Here is a 20,797-nt window from a genome sequence, read left to right on the forward strand (position 1 = left end):
TTTCATAATCTGGCTGCTCCATCTCTTGTTAACGTAAATGAAAACATTTGTTTTAACTGGGTAATTAGGGGCCTCAAATGTTATGTATTAGAATGTCAAATTGCTTTGTAGTCTTATTTTTCCACTGTTCATAAAGAGAAGAGTGACAGAATTAATATTCCTCTTAAAGGAATTTGCCTATACAAAATTGTAAGAGTAGGCTGTAAAACTCTGAACACTATATGGTACAAAATACGAGAAGGTGGCACAACGCCTCACAAATCTGTGACCCTCTGCTAGGAGATTGTCTGTACAAGGTGACTGAGGGCTCCACCTTCACTGTCTCACAGATTTTAATATCAAATGTGCAGAGCTTTCAAGTGAAGCATGCATATGTATTTTAGATTTCAGCTCTGGAAATTCATGCTAGGATCTGAGAGATAAATGAGATTATTGTTGGCATGTATAAGTATTGTATATTAGCTAGATACATTAAATATCTCTCCTTTCCAGTAATTGCGTCTACAGATTTCCCAGAGAAACCTCAAAACTCTGTCAGACTTGATGCAGGCTGTGCTTTAGCTGGCATGTTCCACAGCTGCACTACAGATGTCTCCTCCAGTACCTATAACTGACAGTAAGAGTGTTTATAACCTTGAAGGACAAGATCAATTCTTGCAGTGTTTTTGACCCATTGCTGACAGAGATGCCCCTAAGGAAGTCTTATCCAGAAGGGAGTGCACCAGGAAGTAGACCTGTTCACTTGGAAGTAAATAGAAAACCTTTTTTCCCTCCCTTACACTTCTCAAAAATAATACGGTCAATATTGTGATCACGTTATAGCAGATAATATGAAAAGTACTTTAAATACTTTCGATTAATACTCCATTGAGGACCCGAAAATAAATCTAACTGTAATCCATTCACCCCACCCTTCCTAATCCCTGAATCTCCACATTCCTCCTGATTTTAGTTTTTAAAATTTTCATAACATTTGAGGAAAGAATATTTAAATATTGATTTGCTATTTGAAAGGTAAAAGAGCACAGCTACCTTTGAAAATACTGTGTGAATAGTGTCTAACACAGCTTTCTCTCTCTGTAGTGTCTCAGGGACTGTATTATTCCCAATGCTGTTGTGCCCTTTAGTCCAAATAACATCATTTTCTTGTGTTTCCCATCTGCAGCACAATGGCCAATAGCCAATCACAACGTTTTGCATTGAAATGGCAAGGATATGCTCTAATTGCCTCCCTAACAAAGACCTTGATTACATCTAAATTCCAGGATTTCTGAAGGCAATATTTTCATGGCATTAGCCTGTTTGTTTCTGACTGATTACCCCTTCACTGCTGCTAACCTTTCACTCCTTTGTATCGCAGACCAACAGAACATCTTTAATCCAAAATGAAAATCAGGGAAGGTAACAAAGCCTTAAACGACATAGTTGAGTAATTTCTATACAGCACAGTGTTTATGAGCGTAACAAATTTTCTCTCTATGAAAAAAAACCATGCTAAGTTGTGAGGACTTCATCTGAAGCACAACTGAGCTTCATAACACAGCCTAATCCTCCTCTTGAAATCTTTGCCGTTTCTTGAACTGCTCAGTCGTGTGTTTTCTGTCTCGTGAAACTGTCCCTGTAGATGGGAAGGTTTCTGTGAGACTGAAATAGCAGCAAAGGCCATGTACTGAGCCCCTGGATGGCTGCGAATTCACTTTGCAGGAATACGGTTGCCCCGAAAATGAACTTACCTAAAACAGCCAAGAAAAGTATAAAATTAGTAGCTAAGCTATCAGCAGGGACAAAGATGCTCTTGCAGGAGAGTCAGTGGCCTTGCCTCTCCTCTCTGCTCTAATCCACATGGAAAAGACTGAGATATCCCATGTTTAGCTGCGCATTACCAAGGGATGCTTCCTACCCCAAATTGCCAAGTTCCGCCCAGTCCGAGACAGCAACTATGGTACCCAAAGTCCAGATGCAGCTTTTATTAGATTTCAGTGCTCCCTATAGGAGCACTGGGGATGAGGTGGGCTCTTGCCGTGGCTGCTTGCTTCTCCTGCCCTGGGAGATGTCAGACAGGGCAGAGGCAGGCAACGCTGGCAGGTCTGTATCAACTGAAGGACGAATATCCCATGCAGGTGTTTTCCAATGCCTTGGGAGATGCCAGCGAAACAAGGTGTGATGGAGTCTTACAGCACTCGCAGAAAGAGTGACCAACAGAAGTAGCATGTGACTGTGGCCCTCTAAAATCAGGTTCTCATTACCTGGCGTGGGCACTAGATCAAGCTGATTGCTTTAAATAATGCTGTTTATATACCAGCATCAGGCTCTCCGTATTTCTAGATTAAGCTCTAGAAAGACAGGGAAATGACAAGCACTCCTGTCAATGTGGAAGCACACTTCAAGACACAGGCATCATACCTCAGGCTAGATGTTTGTTCCGTAAATAACCGGCCCTTGTAAAAAGTTTAGGAAAGAAGAAAAACTAATACACAATAAAACATAAAAAAGACATTGAGACTACACAATTCATTTTCCCCCCTGAATTCTCCTGGAGACCCCAAGGATTGCTTTACGGACAACAGTATCCCAAAGCGCTCCATTTCTGTGCTGATTTGTACCACCTGCCTTATTGTTTTTGCCTTCAACACTATCAGTTCTGTTGCACTTTTCCTGCTTTGGAAAATCTCCAGGTCTCATGACATTTTTAAGTGACCTTCGTATAGAGTGAAAGTGCCAAATACTAGGCTCCTACTAGCATTTCTTCATTACATTAGGAACTTAAAAACACAAATTTATCATTATTTTAATTCCAAATCTCTGGAAAAATAAATGCAATTAAAAGTTCCATAAGGAAAAGAGGACAGAGATGGGTTATGTTACAGAAAAGGAGAAGACAGCGAATAAATGAACGAGGACTAGGTGAGCAGTCCTTTGTTTTTTCTTTTGTTGCTGTTTCCAGATTTGGAAAAAACACAGTTCGTATCAAAGTGAATGTTTATTTCCTTTTCTCAAGGAAATAAAGAGCTGAAAATGAATATTTTATTGGAGAGGAAAATTTTCCGTTTAACCTCAGAGAAGCATTTACAGGTTGCAGCAGGAAAAGCAAAGGAAATACAGAGCTTGTTTGCAGCAGTAACCACTCCTTTGCCTGCGGCTCAGAGGTGGGACACAAGCTGTGCTTGAAAGACTCCAGACAGCTTCCACCTACCCAGAAGCAGCCAGAGCAGGCAGCTCTGACAGCCTTGCTGGGACCAGGTTGCACTGTAAGGGGAGGGAATGAAGAAGCTGCAGAGCAAAAATCCAGATTCATAAGACAGTTTAAAGCCACAGCAGATTCTGAGCTGTAAGAAATTTGATTTCAGCTCTCTGTTAAGAGTCTAGCAGAGTAAACCGGAAGCTCAGCTACAACAACAGCTCATGCTGTATGACGGTTCTTACAGAAGCCCAGTGGATGATTGTCACTTAAAGTACGTGATTATAATCTGTTTGCAAAAGATGATACAAGAGGTATCATGCTGCCTCCATTCCTCGTTACAGTCACTGAGGACTTGGAGTCACAGAAACTCTGATAGTCACAGAGGTGAGTTTTAATGGTAAGGCTAAAGATGGCGAATTTGTCCTTCCATCTAGGTTAGAAACCAGGATAGACACTTCCTTAAAACTGCTGTCCATAAATCTCACAGCCTTCTCTCATAGCTCATATTTTCTAAGATTCACTCTCTTTGCCTTCTGGCAGCTGTCTCCAGTTAGTCTGCATCTACGTGAAAGTGTATCCAAAGCTGGACCCAGTCTCTGGCTTTTACAGTGCTGAGTAGAGAAGAAAGGTGATGTTTACATTTTGCATTCACATATGATATCCATCTCTTAACTATCTGCCTAGCCACACCAATTTAGATTCTGACTTCCAGGATCTCTCTTAGCCTTGAGAATTCGTGTTCTGGACTGTAAAGGTGGTAGGCAAAGGTTCACATCAGCACTGCAGCTCTCAACAAGCCAAAATAAACACACATGCCTCTCACAGTTGTTTTAACCCCACAGAGAAGGTAGGAAGAGCCCTGCATGATGGCATGGAAGCCACGGAAAAGGATGAAGTACTCCACGTGGTTAGCATGAATGCTGTGGGGTTACTGAACACTAGCTAATGGAGGCAAAAAAAGTTAAGCTGCTACAGTGCTTTTTGGTTAAATAGATTTCCAGAAGTCTAGGTTAGATTTATCTGTTTTTTCTTTAGTTAAAAGCAGAGTAACTGCAATGGGAGGAATGAATATCTTAGCTACTCAGCTGGGCTTGGTAGCAAACTCTATCCAGCGAAAATCTCCTTCGTGTGCTTAACATCACGCACATGTTCTAATTCTGGGCTAGAAGCAGACTGGATTGCTGAGCATTTTCCAAAATGACACCCTCTAGCCTTAAGACTTCTGAAGTTCATTCACAACTACTCCACACTTTGTTTCACAGGCCAAGATCTCTTTTGACATAGAAACATTGAATATATGCTGATATTTTTTCCCTCCTGTTCTCTTCCAAATAAACATCAGGATATAAAAAGTGGTACTGAAGGAAGTACAAATATTTTTGGATGAGAATGAAACAATGATGTGGTAAAACCATAAGGCTGAAACAATAAATCCGACTGAAAGTCAAAATTCTGGCGGTAAAGATGATTTTCTCTATAGGAACTATTCAGCCATAAAATCTTGTACAGGAAAGGAGTATTGAATCCATGAGATGAAGGATAAAGGAAGCAGTGTTAACCCGCTGTCAGAAGCGGATCAGTTGTGTTTCACCATTTTATTCAAAAATAGTCTGACCACTTATATAGACAGGAACAACAGAAAAGATTACGCCATCCAAGGAAAAAAACTTAAATCATTCATGTGGAGACAAACACTCTATTTTATCTGTTGAGAAGCTTTTATTGAATCACCACAATACTTTGGATTAGTTAGACTATGGCTCTGAAATATCAAATTATAGTGTAGTCATTTTTCCAGTAAAAGGAAATAAAATAAAGCAGCACAGTGCATGAGGCTTTGGTCACTGAACTAAGCCGAGTTTTAAGAGCCAGTGCCAGTCTGGTGCAGAGAGGGAATTTCTTCATGCTCTTTCATAGACTCTAGTGCAGACAACGCCTTTCATGGCACATTCCTAAGGCACAAAGGAAAAGATTAATATAAACCTGTTGCTGACAGCAGGTGTGTCTGCTGCAGTAACCTCTGAAGTCAATGAAAATCCAGATGCCAGGTTTTACATCTTTACATATTTACATAATTTTTTAGAGCAAGCAGCAAAGCTATTTTTATATTGCAAATGGAGTGGTTTCTGTTTTAACATCTTTGAATGCAATTAAGAGGCGTATAATGACAAATAGATTGTAAAATTAGTCTCAGCATCCAGAAACAAATTTACCTTCCTTGGTATTATTGCTGGCTTGACAGAAATATCAGCCCCACCTAGTTTATTATACCATGGCTCACAAACACTTTAAATTTTACAGAGGGTTTTTTTTTGTGGAAGCAGAAGTAGCCTGGGTAGCTCAGAGGTCACACTTCTGGCCTAAAAAACTGCATTTCTGAGTCACTTAATATTTCTCCTGATCCTCTTGCCCCAGTGGCCTTCAGCAGCTCCTGGTGACTCACAGCCACAGGACGTGCGTGACAGAGGTGAAAAGTGAAATCTTAATTTTAGCAGTGGACTTTAACATTAGGGTCCCTAAAGCGCGTTTTCTCCCTGGCTTGGCCAACCCACTGCTTTCACGTGGCTGCTAGGGAAAGGCAGGTTGAGAAGGGGATGAGGGAAAGACACTGTTCCCCTGCCCTCGGGAAAGATGCAGTTCCCAGACGGCAGCGGGTGTTTCAAAGGAGCCGTCTGAACCTGTCAGTCCCCATTGCAGGTCACCATGCAGGCAGGTGTGGGCACAGAGGTGTTGGCGTACACTCAATAAACCTCAAGCACCTGCTCAGTATGCTTGACATGTCCACGTGGAAAAAAAAAACAGTCTGTGAATTGATTTGCTGTAGTGGAAATAGATGTGTGAAAAGGTGTAAAATAAGTTTTCTAAGGTGGACAGGCTCTATTCCAAAGACAGCAAAAAGGAAAGAGCCAGTCCAGGAACAGCAGTACCCAATTTGCAAACTTTTATTTGCATTTCACAGGTCTCTGCTATTTGAAAACCTCATTTCTTTAAAGATTAATAATCTTGAAAGCAGTAAGTATGCTGTCAATTTATGGCAGCTCTGCTAATATAGTAACTTTAAAGACAATTTGCTGTATGGAACAATATTTATTTTCTTGCAGCTTGTTTTCTAAGCTTGGTTCTTTTTCTCCCTCTTAATTTATCTCATCAGCCAGAAAGGGCAAAATTGACAGTTTATTTAGGTAGAACCAAACTGAAGGCTGCTTCCTTCTGACCTTTATCAGCATACAAGGAGTGTGAGCTTACCACCACCATTTTCCCATCAACCAGTCTTCTCTTTATAGTAGTCTCTTTGCCATTCCACTTCTGCACTTGCACCAACGCTCCTTTCTCCAAGGTTACGACACTCTGTAAAGGCCAAGGGAAGAGTTTCAAACCACAGTCTGAGCTTTGCAGATTAGAGTAGCAATCACTTTACATTCAGCAAGATCAGCATTCTGGGCTAATGACACGCTTAGTAACATTCATTTCAGCACTATACTATTTCTTCTTTCAATGCTTTCTTTGAATAGTTTGGAAAACTCGTAGTGCTCTAAAGGAGTAGAAAAAAACTGCTCCTGGTGCTCCTCTAATATGTCAAGACCGCTCAGAGATCATCGCCCCCCTTACCTTGACTTTCCGGTCATCTGCTGTTGTTTCATCAAACTGCTGGCCCAGTTTGAAAGAGATCGTTGTATTTTTGAAGGTGCTTTCAGTTCTGATAGTTACTACGTCCCCTTTCATACTAATGATCACATCAGGCTTTGCCAGGCCACCTAGTTTCCTGGTAGCTAAGCCCACTCCTAGAAATCAGAAACAAAACTATCATTACATTCTAGCAAGCAAGAAACCCAGTATCCCTTCATAAATCTTCAGTGGAAGAATAAGGAACAGTTTCTTCTTGAATACTCTAATGACTGATTCAGATGAGACACTAACTCTTCAAATGTAGAAGTACTGCATTCAGAGGCCAAGGCAGCCCCAGAGGATAGAGTGCACCTTCAGCAAGAAATGAAGATATGCATGAATATACACTTGTGTACATTTAGCTATGAAGAAAGATAGATGTTTACAAATATGCATGAATTTGAGTAGAGATAGATTGTGTAGAAAAATTCAGATTCAGAGGAAAGGTCTATTTCTCATAAAAGCTTGCAAAAATCCTTTAAAAAAAAAATCTTGACAAATCTGAGAATCTGCACTTTTTTTAACCAGCTGCATGGAGAAAACTGGATGATGAACTGCCGATATGCTGGTGCTTGTTCATTAAAACACTGGAAATTGGGCAGTTCCTAGGTTGCTACTAACATTCCTTAAGGATCCGTACATGTAAACCTCAGTGAAAAATACAAGTATGAAATCTAAAAACATTGACATATACGAGCAAAGAGCTGCAGAGAGCTTCGGGGAAAATCCCATATCAAAGCCTTTTATATTGCCTAGTGCTTCTCAGTCCAGTTCATTGTCTACAAGTTGTGAGGTCCGGAGCAAGTTAGAATGAAGGCCACTGATGATGTATCGCTGGTTTATAAATGCAGAAAGGGGATAGCTGTAGTTATTGCCTTTGTTAATGCTCTGCTACTCTCAGATGAAAAGATCTATATAAAAGGGTGTAAAATTATCTGTAAAGTATAGCACTATTTGCAGTAAATATTTTATACTAAGAATTCTGTTCAAATCTTTAGCTCGACTTTCATCCACATTTACTCTGGTTAATTAATTAACTGCAATTCTGTTGTTATTCAGTGTAACATTTCAAATAAAGGGAATCAGTGTCTCAATGAATCATTTATAGAGCCGAAGCAATGCTGTAGCTGACTGTCTGTGCACTTGTTATATAGGAATGAAGCCAGCATTAAAATGAACAACAATGCCTAATTTATTACATTCCTGGCATTCTTCAGTAACAGATAGATTCATTCATAGGATTTAGACCTCTGAAACCAAAGTGTCATGAGACATCAGCTCCATTATATATTGTAAATTATCATGAGTTTAATGGTGCAATCAAGAGAAACATAAAAAAATGCTGCATCTCCATAGATTCTTCTCATTACAGGAAAGCAAATTAGATCAGGTTAGTTCAGTAAGACAGAAGTAAATTTATTGTAGTAATTCAGCACCTACCTTTCTGTTTTCCATTTTAGATGCTAAAGGAAAGAAATTAAATTATGCTAGAAAAGTAATTAAAATGCGTTTGTGGCCAGGAAGAAGGCACTGTCCATGAGCAAAGCATAAGGTGAAGAAGAGGTATTCCTAAAGAAAACTCATTAAAAAAAGAAAAGAAAAAGAAAGACCGTTTCTCACCCAATTCTTTCATATAGTCATCAAAATTTTCACTGGAGACAAGTTTCCAAGTTCCCACAAATCGGTTACACATCGTATAGCCTTTGCGAGGCAGCGGTCCTGCAAAGAGAGGCAGTGGCCACAGCAGCTCTTGGTGGGAGTCAGAGAGATTGTGTGCCCGACTCAGATCTCACTGGCCTCCTTTTAAAGATGCCTGGTCCCTCAGCGGTCAGGACGGGCCAATAGGAGAGGCAGTGCCAGGGCAAGACAATGTGTACCTTGTTAGAGGCAGCTGTGTCGCTACCAAGGCTCTGGGTGACGCTTGCCTCGGCTTCCTCCACTGAATAGATCAGGACACCAGGGATGCATGGGGATGGGAACATGAGGTTACCACTGCATCTGCAGGGTAACGCTGCGGTAGGGTCTCAGCAACACAGAGCCACCAAGCACAAGAGCACTGCATCCATACAAAACTCAGCTCTGACTGTCCTCAGTGACACTCTCCTGCTATCACCGAATAGAATAGAATAGAATAGAATAGAATAGAATAGAATAGAATAGAATAGAATAGAATAGAATAATTTTAGCTGGAAAGGACCTGCCATGATCATCTAGTCCCGCTGCCTGACCACTTCAGGGCTGACCAAATGTTAAAGCATGTTATTAAGGGCATTGTCCAAATACCTCTTAAACACTGACAGGCATGGGCATCAACCACTTCTCTAGCCTGTTCCTGTGTTTGACCACTGTCTCAGTAAAGAAATGCTTCCTAATGTCTAGGGTAAACCTTCCCTGGTACAGCTTAAACCGTTCCCACATGACTTATCACTGGATACCAGGAAGAAGAGATCAGCACTTCCCTCTCAGTTTCCCCTCCTCAGGAAGGTGTAGAGAGCATTATCACTATCGTCACCTGTGTGCTAGTCAGGTAAATCAAAGCCATGTGGACTTTGGGGAGGAGCTGTCAAGAAGTTGCTGTACATAATCGACTGGGGTTTTTTTGCCTTTTTAGCTGTGGGTTTTTCCTTGTGGATGCCCAGACATCATCACCAACAGAAGCAGCAGTTTTGCTGCCTCCCTTGTTCCACAGCAGGCCATGTTCAGAAGACCAGTGCACCAGTGGAGATCAACTCTTGTGCTTGGCAGGTGGATGGCATGAAGAGAGGCTGAGTCGTTAAAGGGCTTATTCTCAGTTCAAAGTCACTTGGTGAGAGGTGAGCAGTTTTACTGGGTTGGAAGGAGGGCATATGCTGCTCTTTTTTTGCCTTTCTGCACCTGGACAGTTGGTCTGTCATAGAGTTAAGGGCAGACTTAAGCCAGTACAGTTATATAAGGCATTGCACTCAAATGTGTCCTACTATTGTCAGATTTCTTCAAGTTTCCTGCTCCCATGAAAAGACTCCACAACCTCCCTTGTACTGGGAAGTCTAGAACTGGGCCTAGCATTCCAGGAGTGGCCTTTCTGGTGCTGAGTAGAGGGGGAGGATTATCTCCCTCAATCTGCAATACACCTAATGCAGCCCAGGACATCACTCACCTTCTTTGCCTCAAGGGCACATTGCTGGCTCATATTCACCTTGGTGTCCACCAGGACCCCCAGAGCCTCTTCTGCAAAGCTGAGTATGAAAGTTTGAAAAGTTTGAGTTTGAACATGCAAAAACTTTAAAAAAAGGTACATTTAGAACTATTGTCTTGTGGTTAGTAAGACCAGACACAGAGAACAAATCCATAAACCATATGTATATTTGACAGGCAGGAGTTCAAAGCATTGTTATTCAAGACACCTCAGACTATCTGAAACTATTTAATGTAAGACCACATCAACTGTAATTCTGTCCTTCTGCTTCCTAAATCATCTTCCTGGAGAAAACCACTACTTGCTACATGAAAGGATTAGATGGCTTCTCTCTTACTTGTGTGAACAATAGTTGCCTGTTTGTCTTTTTTGCATGATTACTCTTTCTGGATTATGAGTACTTATAGGGATTTTCAGATCTACCTTGTAAGGATGGAGGAAAACTGGGATTATAGGTTGTGGGACCAAATTTTTTGTGTTTAGGGTAGAAGGAGTGAGATGGAGCTGATGCCGGGCCAAGGAGGGTAAGGTTTGGGTCTTGTCTTGAAAGCTGTCATATGCACGAATAGGAACACACTTAAACAGGAAAACAATACAGCCTGAGCAGTGAAAATATTGTAGTCTTTGGATTATACTGTGGTTGTGTGAAAATAATAAGGTCTTAAGTCACAAATACTGGTTGTATATGCAAAATGGTTTTATCCCGTCAGTCATAACATCAACGAGGGTAAATTGAGCAGAACTTTACGTTACTGCTCAGGTCTAATTACAATGCAGAATAGGGAGGGAAAGTCTAGAGTGATTGAAACCAAAAACAAAGTAAAGAAGAACTTTCTCCCTCACAGCAGCAAGCAGATGCTGTATCTGTAATATGTAAATAAATGTCAGTCTTTGAAGGTGTTGTCCACACAAAGCTCTTCTAAAGCAGAGATGCATTATATCACATCTTGTGTAGAGAATAGTTGGCTGTTTTATCTAATCTCTGGAAATAAGAAAGCTCCTCCTAAATGAAACTATCCATTATTTCTCAAGGAATAATAAGAAAATGTTCTACCGTTGCTCCTCAGGCATTCTTTGTTCTTTCATTTAATTGTCTTATCCACATAAAGGCACTTTGACAAGACAAGGCTGATGCCTTTGGGAAATAAAAGATGATTGGGATGTTGTAAAATCAGGCCCAAATAAATTCAAGAAGAGCAAATTAGTCAGAATAGAACAGCTATACTGCAGTACCAGTAACCTTAAGAACAAAAGTGACAGAGAATTATTTATACAGACAAAACCCTAGTCTTAAGCAGTCTCAAACAATGTTGACATTGCTACCATCTATCTCTTTGTCACTAAGAAAAATCAACACTTTCATTTAAAGGTCTAGAAAGAAGAAGAGCAGGGAATTATATCTCAGTAGAAATAATATCTGTTAAAACTAATCTTTTCTTCAAGTTTAAAGGGAAAAAAAGTGTCAAGGATTGTGAGTATATGTGACAAGAGAGGACTTGGGTTTTTTTTGCTTATGGTTTGAGTAAAACAGTATTTGAGACCAATACACTTGACATTGTGAAGCAGCACTAGAGATAAAGGTAAATATGATTAAAAATAGCGAGCTAAAAATGTAAAAAGACTATTTATAGAAATATGGAAAGTATGTCAATTTCTTTAAAGGAAATATGATCTGGGCAAATTCAGTGCCAAAAAAAGTCTAAATTAAATTCCTAGGAGAGTAATGAAGAAAACAGAAACGAAAGCAGAGAACAGAGGCCGCTGTGAGGACACCAAGGATGTTTTAACACTAACTCTATGGAGCCAAGGGATCGACTCTGAACACGAGGCCAGCAGTCTGCTTCTTCCCAATAGCTACATTGGAGGGTGCAAACAGCCTTTTGTCTCCTTAGCTGGGGCATCCCATGAGACCAGATCAAGACTGCTGGGGAAGAGGGAACAGGTGGCAGCTCAGGGCGGACTGCAGAGCTGGACACGCGCTGGGCTGGACTAGCCAGGAGGCAAAAGTACTCAGAGTTCCTTCCAGTGGAAACAAAGAGTTAAAAGAAACACAGAAAAAATAACAGAAAGGTCAAAGCTCAGAATAAGCCTTGCTTCATCTTTCTCCTGAGCTGCTAAATATCTGTGGGTGTGAGTCCCCTTCCCTCTTGTCATCCAGGAAACCTGTGAGGGAGTAGTGAGTGAACATGCTAATGAGAGAAGATCTCCTCTCAGCATTCAAGGGTGCCACAGGATTTGTAGGAATTTGGTTTCAGAGAAATGCTATGGGATGTCTTCTGATTTTGGAGAATAGTTCAGCACTACAGAAAAGAGAGGGGGTTCTGTGCTGCTTTGCAGGCAAGGACAACACAGTGGTCGCCTTTACCCCTTAGAAAACCTCCACCTCTGTCTGAGAGCACACACCTCTGCTTGCCAGAGAGGAATTATTTCCATTTATTCAAGAAGGCTGCCGCCTTTTTTAGAGAATAAATTTTGGCCTTCTTCAGAGAATAAATTTCAGACATGTTCTTATTCTAAGAAAAGCTTCACTGACACTTCATTATGGTGCTGGCCCTGTGAAAGTTTATAGACAGAATGTCATTTTATTGAAATTTCCAAAAGTTGAAGTTTTAAGTGGCTTGATTCATTCACAAAGTCTGAATTCATTCACCAGGTACTAAAATAAAATAAATGGTGGTACTTTCAGAAGAGATTTCCTGCCTCTGAAAAATCGGGTTATGAATGTTACAATTGTAACTGCAGGCTTTATTAAGAATATGAGATATCTGGAAAATAGAGGCTGTTATATGAATATTTGAATACTGGAAATTTAACCTTTGAAATACACTATTTCCATATCCGTGGACAATGGGACACATTTAACTATGGTCTGACCTTTAGTGTCCATATGCAGCTTATTTAAGTCAATGTTGCTGCTTCTTATGATCGTCTCTCCCATGTAGGTTTTCTGCCACTAAACTGTAGTTTTATCCTGGCTTTTGTAAACAATTTTGGTTCTTGTTAAGTGCTAAGTAGATTTAGTATTCTATATACAGGTACTCCGAAGCGCACTTCCTTCCACTATGCAACTGCTGTTCTTTAAGCTCATGAGATTTCGCAATCAACGAAGCCAAGGTGAAAACAGGGGAGCTGTTTGTTCATGGCTTTTTTAATATTTTCTGCAGAATTTACTGATAGTCTTTTGGAACTGCCCTTAAATGACTCCTTAGCTTATCCAGAGGGTAGAAGTCCTTTTTTTCTTTCTCCTCTCCAGCTGTATTAATAGTGCAGAAACTTGGGAACAGTCTGAGTCATGAAGAGAAAAGTTCAAGTGTATGAGGTCTCTGCTGCTGAAAGAGGGACTCAGTACCCTTGCCTCCAACAGCTGACCTCAGGAATGTCTGGAATATGTGGAATTTTGTTCACAGATCTTAATTGCAAGACTTGAGATACATTCATTTCCCCATTTTGTAATTACTACGCACAATTTTCAGACTCTTCTTGTCCAGGTTTTCCCTAGACTTCTCTTTTTTTTTTTTTTCATCCCCAGTTTGAGTCCTCTCACATGTAGGAAACAGGGCTTCTGTAGATGCAAAGTTTTGAAATAGAAGGCCAGGCTTAGGGCAGTAGAAGAAGGTAGGTCATAAATAAGAAGAGTTGAAAACATTGTGTCCAAAGAGCTTTGCACCTAGAGAGGGTTGTGCTCCCAAAACTGATCTAACCTAAAGAGCTAGTAGAAAATGTATATGGGAAATAAAGGAGGTTGTACCACTACCCAAACTTCTACAGACTTTTAGTAAGCCTGAGAGTACTTTTTAAGCTATGATATGAATTTAAGGCTTTTTGTCTAATCTAGGACAAAAAGAGATGTTAAGGAAAAGGACATTAACAAAATAATCACAGCGCAGAGCTACAGCAGCTATAATTTCACACTGCAGGTGGAAAGGACGAGATCAAGCCACTTCAGATATTCTCTGGGTTCAAATTGTTGTCATTTATGCTATGAGGAGGTGCCTGTTTGCCTGCTCACATTGGAGGTCAACACTGCGCATCCACAGCATCCGTACTCCCTCCTGCCCCAGGAATGATGGCCTTTGCTCGAAGCCAAGAAAAGCAGCCCATAATTACCCTTGCTGTGCACAGACACCTGTGGGTAGCCCACCACATGCTCACTGAAGGATGTTTTTGTGTCCAGTGACATCTGTCACTGTCACACAAGTGCCACTCACGGATCTTCTCCAATCCTCTTTCCATAGTGTGATGGGTCACATTTACTGAGTGTGGTACTAGCTCTCATGCCACGCTTTCCCACACAGCATCCCTTCCCACGTTGTATCCCCTCAAAACCCCTTCCTGAAAGACTCCAGCACAAGCCCAGGTTGTAGAAAGCTGAACACTTTATTGAATAGCCATAACAAATTAATAACTGTTTTGGGATATATCTATAAAAAGTACAGTTCTCTTTAAAACAGATTTGTGGAGTTTTTCTCCTTTGGTTAAGTGGTTTTCTCTGGCTTTAGGCGTTAGTCCTGTGTGAAGGTGGCTTCTTCATGCTTTTTCATAAACTCTTTTGCAGTTAACATTATTCATGGTGCATTCCTGGAAAGAAAGGCAATTTAAACAGCTTTCAACTCTCACTAAATGTTTTTTAGTCAGAAGGTAGAGAACTATTATCCATTATGAGCATGTGTAAGAAAAATTGCATTTCTGCTCTAAAACCAATTGTCAAAACAGTGAAACTCAGGTTTGAGAGCTTCAGAAGCAGAAGTCTGAAATACAAGCACAGGACTGAAAGAACATCAAAGGACTACTCCAGCAACCCTCAGGAGATTTCCGATCTCCTCTTAGAAATCTCTGAAGAAGGCTCCTAGGACTTCTCTGGAGGATGATCAGACTGCAGAGCTGGGCATTAGGCCTTTTTTCCTTTCACCTTTTGCAGCTGTGGGCTTGTCTTCTTCACACACGTGTGCACAACACATACTCACACATACACACGCAGAGGTCCTACACAGCTCTTGGACTTGCAGCTGCTGGTGTCAGCCTCTGCATGTTAGACTCTGTCCTCATCTATTTTTCTGTTAGATCAAACTCTGTTTCGTTCAATATTTCCTTAATGAGTTGTTATTAAAAACTATTTCTATTGTGCTCCTCTGGTCTCTATCCAAAGAAATTTAAATATTAAATTTATGGGATATGTTATTTTCTCTAGAGGGGGGGCAGAACTCTTCAGGGATTTATGTATGTGTATCATTTGTAGCATGTAGGAATCTCAGCTGCCTTTACGAACACAGTTTTAGTTCCCTCCCAGATTCTTCAAAGGGTCTTTACTAAGACTGGAAACGGCGGTGCTGGGAAGCCCCAAACTGGAGGTGGACCTCATTGGTACCAGGCCAAGCACAATACTCTCTGACCAGATAAACCAACCAACAGAGCTCAGATACAGTTGGTTTTTTTTTTTGCTATAACATCATATTATTGAAATAGTTGTTGGTGAACCATAGTATGGTTCCCACAGATTCCCACAGATGGCTTTTGAGTGTCTACTGGAGATGAGCAGATTTTGCATCATCGCAGAGTGGACACACTAAACATGGACTTTACTAATGCTTCCTCTACACTGTCCAGGACTTAAAGATTCTCCTAGACAAAAATTGCTTTCAAGGGGATGTTGTTTTTTTCTCCCTACTCTTTCCTAACCGTGTCTCGCTATGAATGGAGAATAGGCATCTTCATAGCATTCAATAAGTTCAACAGCATTTCAGTTTTAATATGTACTCCAGACTCATTCAGAGAGATTTCTCACCAAGTGCACAAAGCCCTCTCAGATGCTTTCACTCGCTGTGTTTGAACCCAGTGTAATACCTCTGCCAAACACGAATTCTGCACAGTGAATTCAGTGATTAAGTAACAAAAATGAACTCACCACCACCAGGTTCCCATCCACTACTTTTCTCTTTATGATGGTCTCTTTTCCATCCCACTTCTGCACCTGGTTCAGTGTGCCGTTGTCTAGGGTTATGATGTTTCTGCCAAAGAAAAAAAAAAAGCAAAGCGTGGCTGTTTCTTCAAGGTACTCTGGGCCAAAGAGGAGACTGTCTCCATGTCCAAACAGCAGTGAAGCACAAAGCATTCTTAGCACTCTTACCTTTGAAGGTAGCATTTCTACACTGGATGTCAAAATCACGACTCTGTCCTCCTGCTCCCACACCCCCTTTTGAGAGATGTATTTGGGAAGTGCCATTTTAGGACTCACCTTTGTTTTTCTGTCATCTGCTGTGGTCTCATCAAACTCTTCACCCAGCTTGAAAGACATCTCTGTATTTTTGAAGGTGCTTTCTGTTTGATGGTTATCACATCACCACTAATGCTGATAGTTACACTGGGCTTGGCCACACCAGCCATTTTCCTGGTAGCAAACCCCACACCTGTAAATAAGACAGGGCACTATGAAATTTTTACCTTTACTCAATGTTTTCTCTTATTGTTAGGGAAAAAAAAAAAACAACACAAAACTCCAATGCTGATTTCCCTATTACTTTCTGAATTTTTATTAATTCTGTGTTGCAGAGGTTCTTTGTAACATCTCACTAGCTCGGTGTGATTATAGAGCAAGCTGGGTGGGATGACATAAGGAAATTCTCTACTCTCTCATTGTCAGAACAGCAAAAGCAATATTTCGAAGACTGAGACAGATTTCAATGCCAGATATTTGCACATACACTCGTTCAAAATAATTGTGGTGGTTTGTACACTAAGTGGTATGCTACCTGTATCTGAAGTAAATAAGCAGAATATGTGACAGTTTCTAAGCCACAAAACAAACAAACAAAGGAAAAAAAGAAAAAAACAACCTGAAAGCACTTTTTATATTTACCAGTGGCTAGGCTGAATAAAAGGAAATGATTAAGAAATAGCTGGCAATGGTTCCGTCCTGAGTAAAATCTGGGGTAAAGATTAAGAGTGCAAGAGTCCCGCTGAAAGCTGTCCGAACGCTGCACAATTCTCAGTGAGTATTTTACCCCTAATCTCCGAATAAACCCCAGCTTTTTAACAGTACTGATCCAATCAGCGCAAGTCACCCCATAATTTCCTCCCCACTAAAAGAATATGGAAACTTTTTAATTCTAAGCATGAACCTACATCTTTAAGAAGAGTGTTAAACCCTCAAATCTTTTGCGAGTATCTGCACGAATCCATGCAATTTTCTTTGTTAATATTCACTGGAGGCAGCTACAGAGTTTCATTCACTGTAATAGCCATGACAATTAATTGGTCTCCTAGTCCAGCAGCATTATGAAGAAGTTTAGGGGTGTGTGCTTTAGACACAGAGAAGCTGGCTGCATTCTAGCATTACACCACTTTGTAGGTCCAAGGATAAAAGCTAATCCACACAAAAATATTGCAGTAACATGTTTTGCTTCCATTTCTAACACTACTAGTAGGCATGCATGGACCTCGGCTTACCTGAACTGTTCCTCCCAAGCAAGGTTTTCTACATTATAGGAATTTGACACCACTAATTCAAATAGCCAAGTTCTCCATTTTAAGACCATCTGATCAAAATAGTTGGGACTAAAACCCCCTTTGCAAACAGCTTAGCCAGAAAAAGCAAGTAAGGAATAAAGTTCAGTATCATCGTTCCTTCCCTGTCCGAGGTAAAACAACTCCAAATAACATTCTCACCCAGTTCTTTCATATAGTCCTCAAAGTTTTCACTAGAAAGGAGCGTCCAGGTGCCCACAAACTGGTCACACATTTGTCAGGCTAGAGAGGTCTTCCACAGGATCGAGCAGAAGTGCAGGACAGAGGATAGTATGAGTTCCAGGAGATCAGGAGTTATCTTTAAAAGGGAGCCTTGGCCACATGATGCCCTAGGATGACCAATGAAGAGGGAGTCCCAGTACCCAATGTTTTCCTTCCTCCCCCACCCCTCCTTTGCCAGTAGGTCATAGTGCTATTATTCATATGCCCTTACTAGCACAAGATCACTGTCTTGCTTTATTTTTTTTGTCATTCAAGAACACTCCAGTTTAAAAGGTAAATAATTAAATCATATTATCTTTCAGAAGAAAAAGGTAGACTCAACTCACAGAGGGTTAGCTCTCCCGCACTCTTTCTTTCATTTCAGTCTGCCATATCAAACGAACACAGCTAAATTCCTAGACCGTAAGATCTGAAAGGCTCCTTGAAATAATATAGTTTTCTTTCTTCAATGCTGCAGTCAAAGATTTTCTCCAGAGAGCACAGAATTACAGAGAGAAGTGATTTGGGGCAGGACAGAGAGAGTGTTGGTGGCTGTAGAAGGGTAAGGCAATAAAATTGCTTCCTTGATTGGGATCTCCTTATCCGTATCATTGTACCACCTGAATCAATTGACCAATAGGTCTGTATTCTGCTTTTATGTGATGGAGAGGGAGTATATGGCTTTGTGAAAAGCAAAGTAACAAAACAGATGATTTCTTTCCTTTTTGCTCCTGTGTCTTCTGAAGACCTATGTTCTAATGACCAGCATTATGACTAGTTATGGCATAAAGCTAGACTCTGGTATCGACCCACCAAAGATCCCTGGACACTTCGTCTGCTTTCTCTTCACACTGTTCAGATAGTAACCTGTTTGAGGCAAGGTGTGTGCAGGCCTGACATAATGAGGTCCATCTTGGTGATCCCCTAAGCCCTGTCATAGCTCAGATCTGATACAAAAAAACGTATCAGAAAGCAGTAAAACAACTTCTTAGACTTTCCTTTCAGCTGTAATGTGCTAATTCAATGGCAAAAAAAACCCAGCTAATAAGTTAAGAAGACTCTAGCCCCTGCAGTTCTCTTTAGGTAGAATCACTGGAATATTCTGCTGGTTGTTAGGCATAAATATGTTGGTCCGCATATCTTAATGCTTGTTGACTTTGAAAGTAACAATGTTGTAGAAAAATGATTTGTATAAGATTGTAAGGCAAATTTGGAAGTGAAGGGAGGTCAAGAGGTCTCCGGTCCAGCCTCCCACTCAGGCAGGGCCACCTCTGAGCTCAGACCAGGCTTCTGAGCACTGTGTCCTGTTGGGGCTTGGAAACTTCCAAGGATGGAGCCAGCACAGCCCCCCTGGGCGACCCGCACCCCCTGCCCAGCTGTCCACCTGGGGAAAAGGATCTCCTTATCTCTTGCATGAACCTCTCTTCTTTCACCTTTTACCCATAGTCTCTCATCCTCCCACCATTCACTGCTGTGAAAAGCCTGGCTCCAACTCCTCGTTCTCTTCCCCATGGGTGGCATGGGCTGCTATAGGCACTCTCAAAGCCATCTCTCTTAACCAGGACGAATCACCCCAATCTCATAGCCTCTCCTCACAGGCAATTCAGCCCCCTGAGCATCCTGGGGACCCTCTGCTGAACTCGCTTCAAAACTGGATGTGGTACTCTGGATACAGAGGAAAGGGGAACAATCACTTCCACCAACCTCCTGGCTCTGCTCCTGTTCATACAGCCCAGGATGCTTTTGGTCTTCCTGCTGCCAAGGCTCAGCTCACTGCCCACCAGGACTCTGAGGGCCTTCTCTGCGGAGCTTCTCCCTGGCCAGCCTGTCCCCAGCCTGCATTGTTGACAGGGCAGAGTATGTTTGTACAAGTATAATTAGTTACACTCTAGTGCCTTTAAAACTGCTGTCTGTGGGAAAAAAAATCTTTTTTTAACCTTTTTTTTCATCCGTAGAATAGCTAATCTTAGGTTTGGTCTATTCTTTTTTGAGTTTTTGCGTGTTTGCTGACTTGGGGCTAATCCCAAAATAAATAAAATAAGATTCTAATTATTGAAGTCACTGCTGTCTTCTTGATTGATTTCTCAGAGTATCATGTGCTCAGGTCCTCTTTAAAAGGGAACTCTGAGAGGCCCTCAAGTTTGTGTCATTATCTTGGGGTTTTTTACTTAGGACTACTGGCTTGCAAAACACTGCACCACATGTGAGCATTGTGTAAGAACTTGAAAACTGAAATCCAGTAATTACCTGATGTGTACTTGAAAGCATCAGGTGATGATTGTTGCAGCGCCCCGGTAGAAAGGACACAATCTGGCTGAACTCAGTTCCTGCACTCACTTTTCTTGCCTTTGAGATGTTACTACAATTAGCATTAATTTCTTTGGAGGGAAAATAGGGGGTTTATACTCAAAACTATAGCTTGAGAGAGGAGATTGGCCTTCCTTTGGTGTTAACAGCTGTCTGCAACACTTGTGCTGCTGGAAGAGTGTTTTGGGAGAGAAGTGAAGCACCTGTTCCATGCAAGTCAGTTTGGAGCAGACAAGCGCACCCTCCCTAGGCAGTCAATTACTTGCACCTATTTAAAGTGAATCTGAGCTATTTTTAGATGTCTTACAAACACGATGACTCAAAAATGCAAGAAGAAAGACGCTTGTGGGTTGACTTGCTTGTTTACTTCAAAGCAAGCAGCTATCTCGGAGCAGGCTCATGGCTCTCATTGGGAAGTAATCCCACTGATGGTCTTCTTTCCCTGGGGAGAGACTTCCAGTGACAAGAGATAAGCTTGTGGCATTGATGTCATCTAATACAAATCCTGCCTGCTTTCCGGAGTGAAGGCCTCAAGTCACACAGCCCCTGCTGTTAAAACTGAAGTGCTTAATGGTCATGAAGAATCAGTGGGGCTTCTGAGGTAAAGCCTGGCTTCTTAGGCAAAGCCAGGATTCATGTCGCTTGCAGAAGTGTTCTTGCCAGCATGAGCCGGGCAACCCTTCCTTCAAAATAAGAGGGCATTCTGAAGAAACCACAGCAGGCAAGAGGTAACCCAAGGAAGGGAA

At 41.3% G+C, this 20,797-nt stretch overlaps 2 protein-coding genes across 2 annotated transcripts; both read right to left on the reverse strand.

Moving 5' to 3' along the window:
* Positions 1–5,082: 5,082 nt before the first annotated feature.
* LOC104371294 (myelin P2 protein) lies at positions 5,083–8,540 on the reverse strand. Its single transcript, XM_009989890.2, has 4 exons — positions 8,468–8,540; positions 6,791–6,963; positions 6,428–6,529; positions 5,083–5,133 (listed from the first exon to the last, which is right to left on the reverse strand). The coding sequence occupies exons 1-4, from the start codon at positions 8,538–8,540 to the stop codon at positions 5,083–5,085; spliced, it is 399 nt and encodes a 132-aa protein (XP_009988192.2).
* A 6,009-nt stretch (positions 8,541–14,549) lies between these two features.
* On the reverse strand, positions 14,550–17,796 carry LOC104371269 (fatty acid-binding protein, adipocyte). Its single transcript, XM_086609428.1, is given in 5 exon segments — positions 14,550–14,600; positions 15,925–16,027; positions 16,256–16,343; positions 16,346–16,426; positions 17,685–17,796. Coding segments are annotated over 5 exon segments (396 nt in total). The 5' UTR covers positions 17,758–17,796.
* Positions 17,797–20,797: the final 3,001 nt, after the last annotated feature.

Source organism: Tauraco erythrolophus, chromosome 3 (assembly GCF_009769465.1).
Source record: "Tauraco erythrolophus isolate bTauEry1 chromosome 3, bTauEry1.pri, whole genome shotgun sequence".
NCBI lineage: Eukaryota > Metazoa > Chordata > Aves > Musophagiformes > Musophagidae > Tauraco > Tauraco erythrolophus.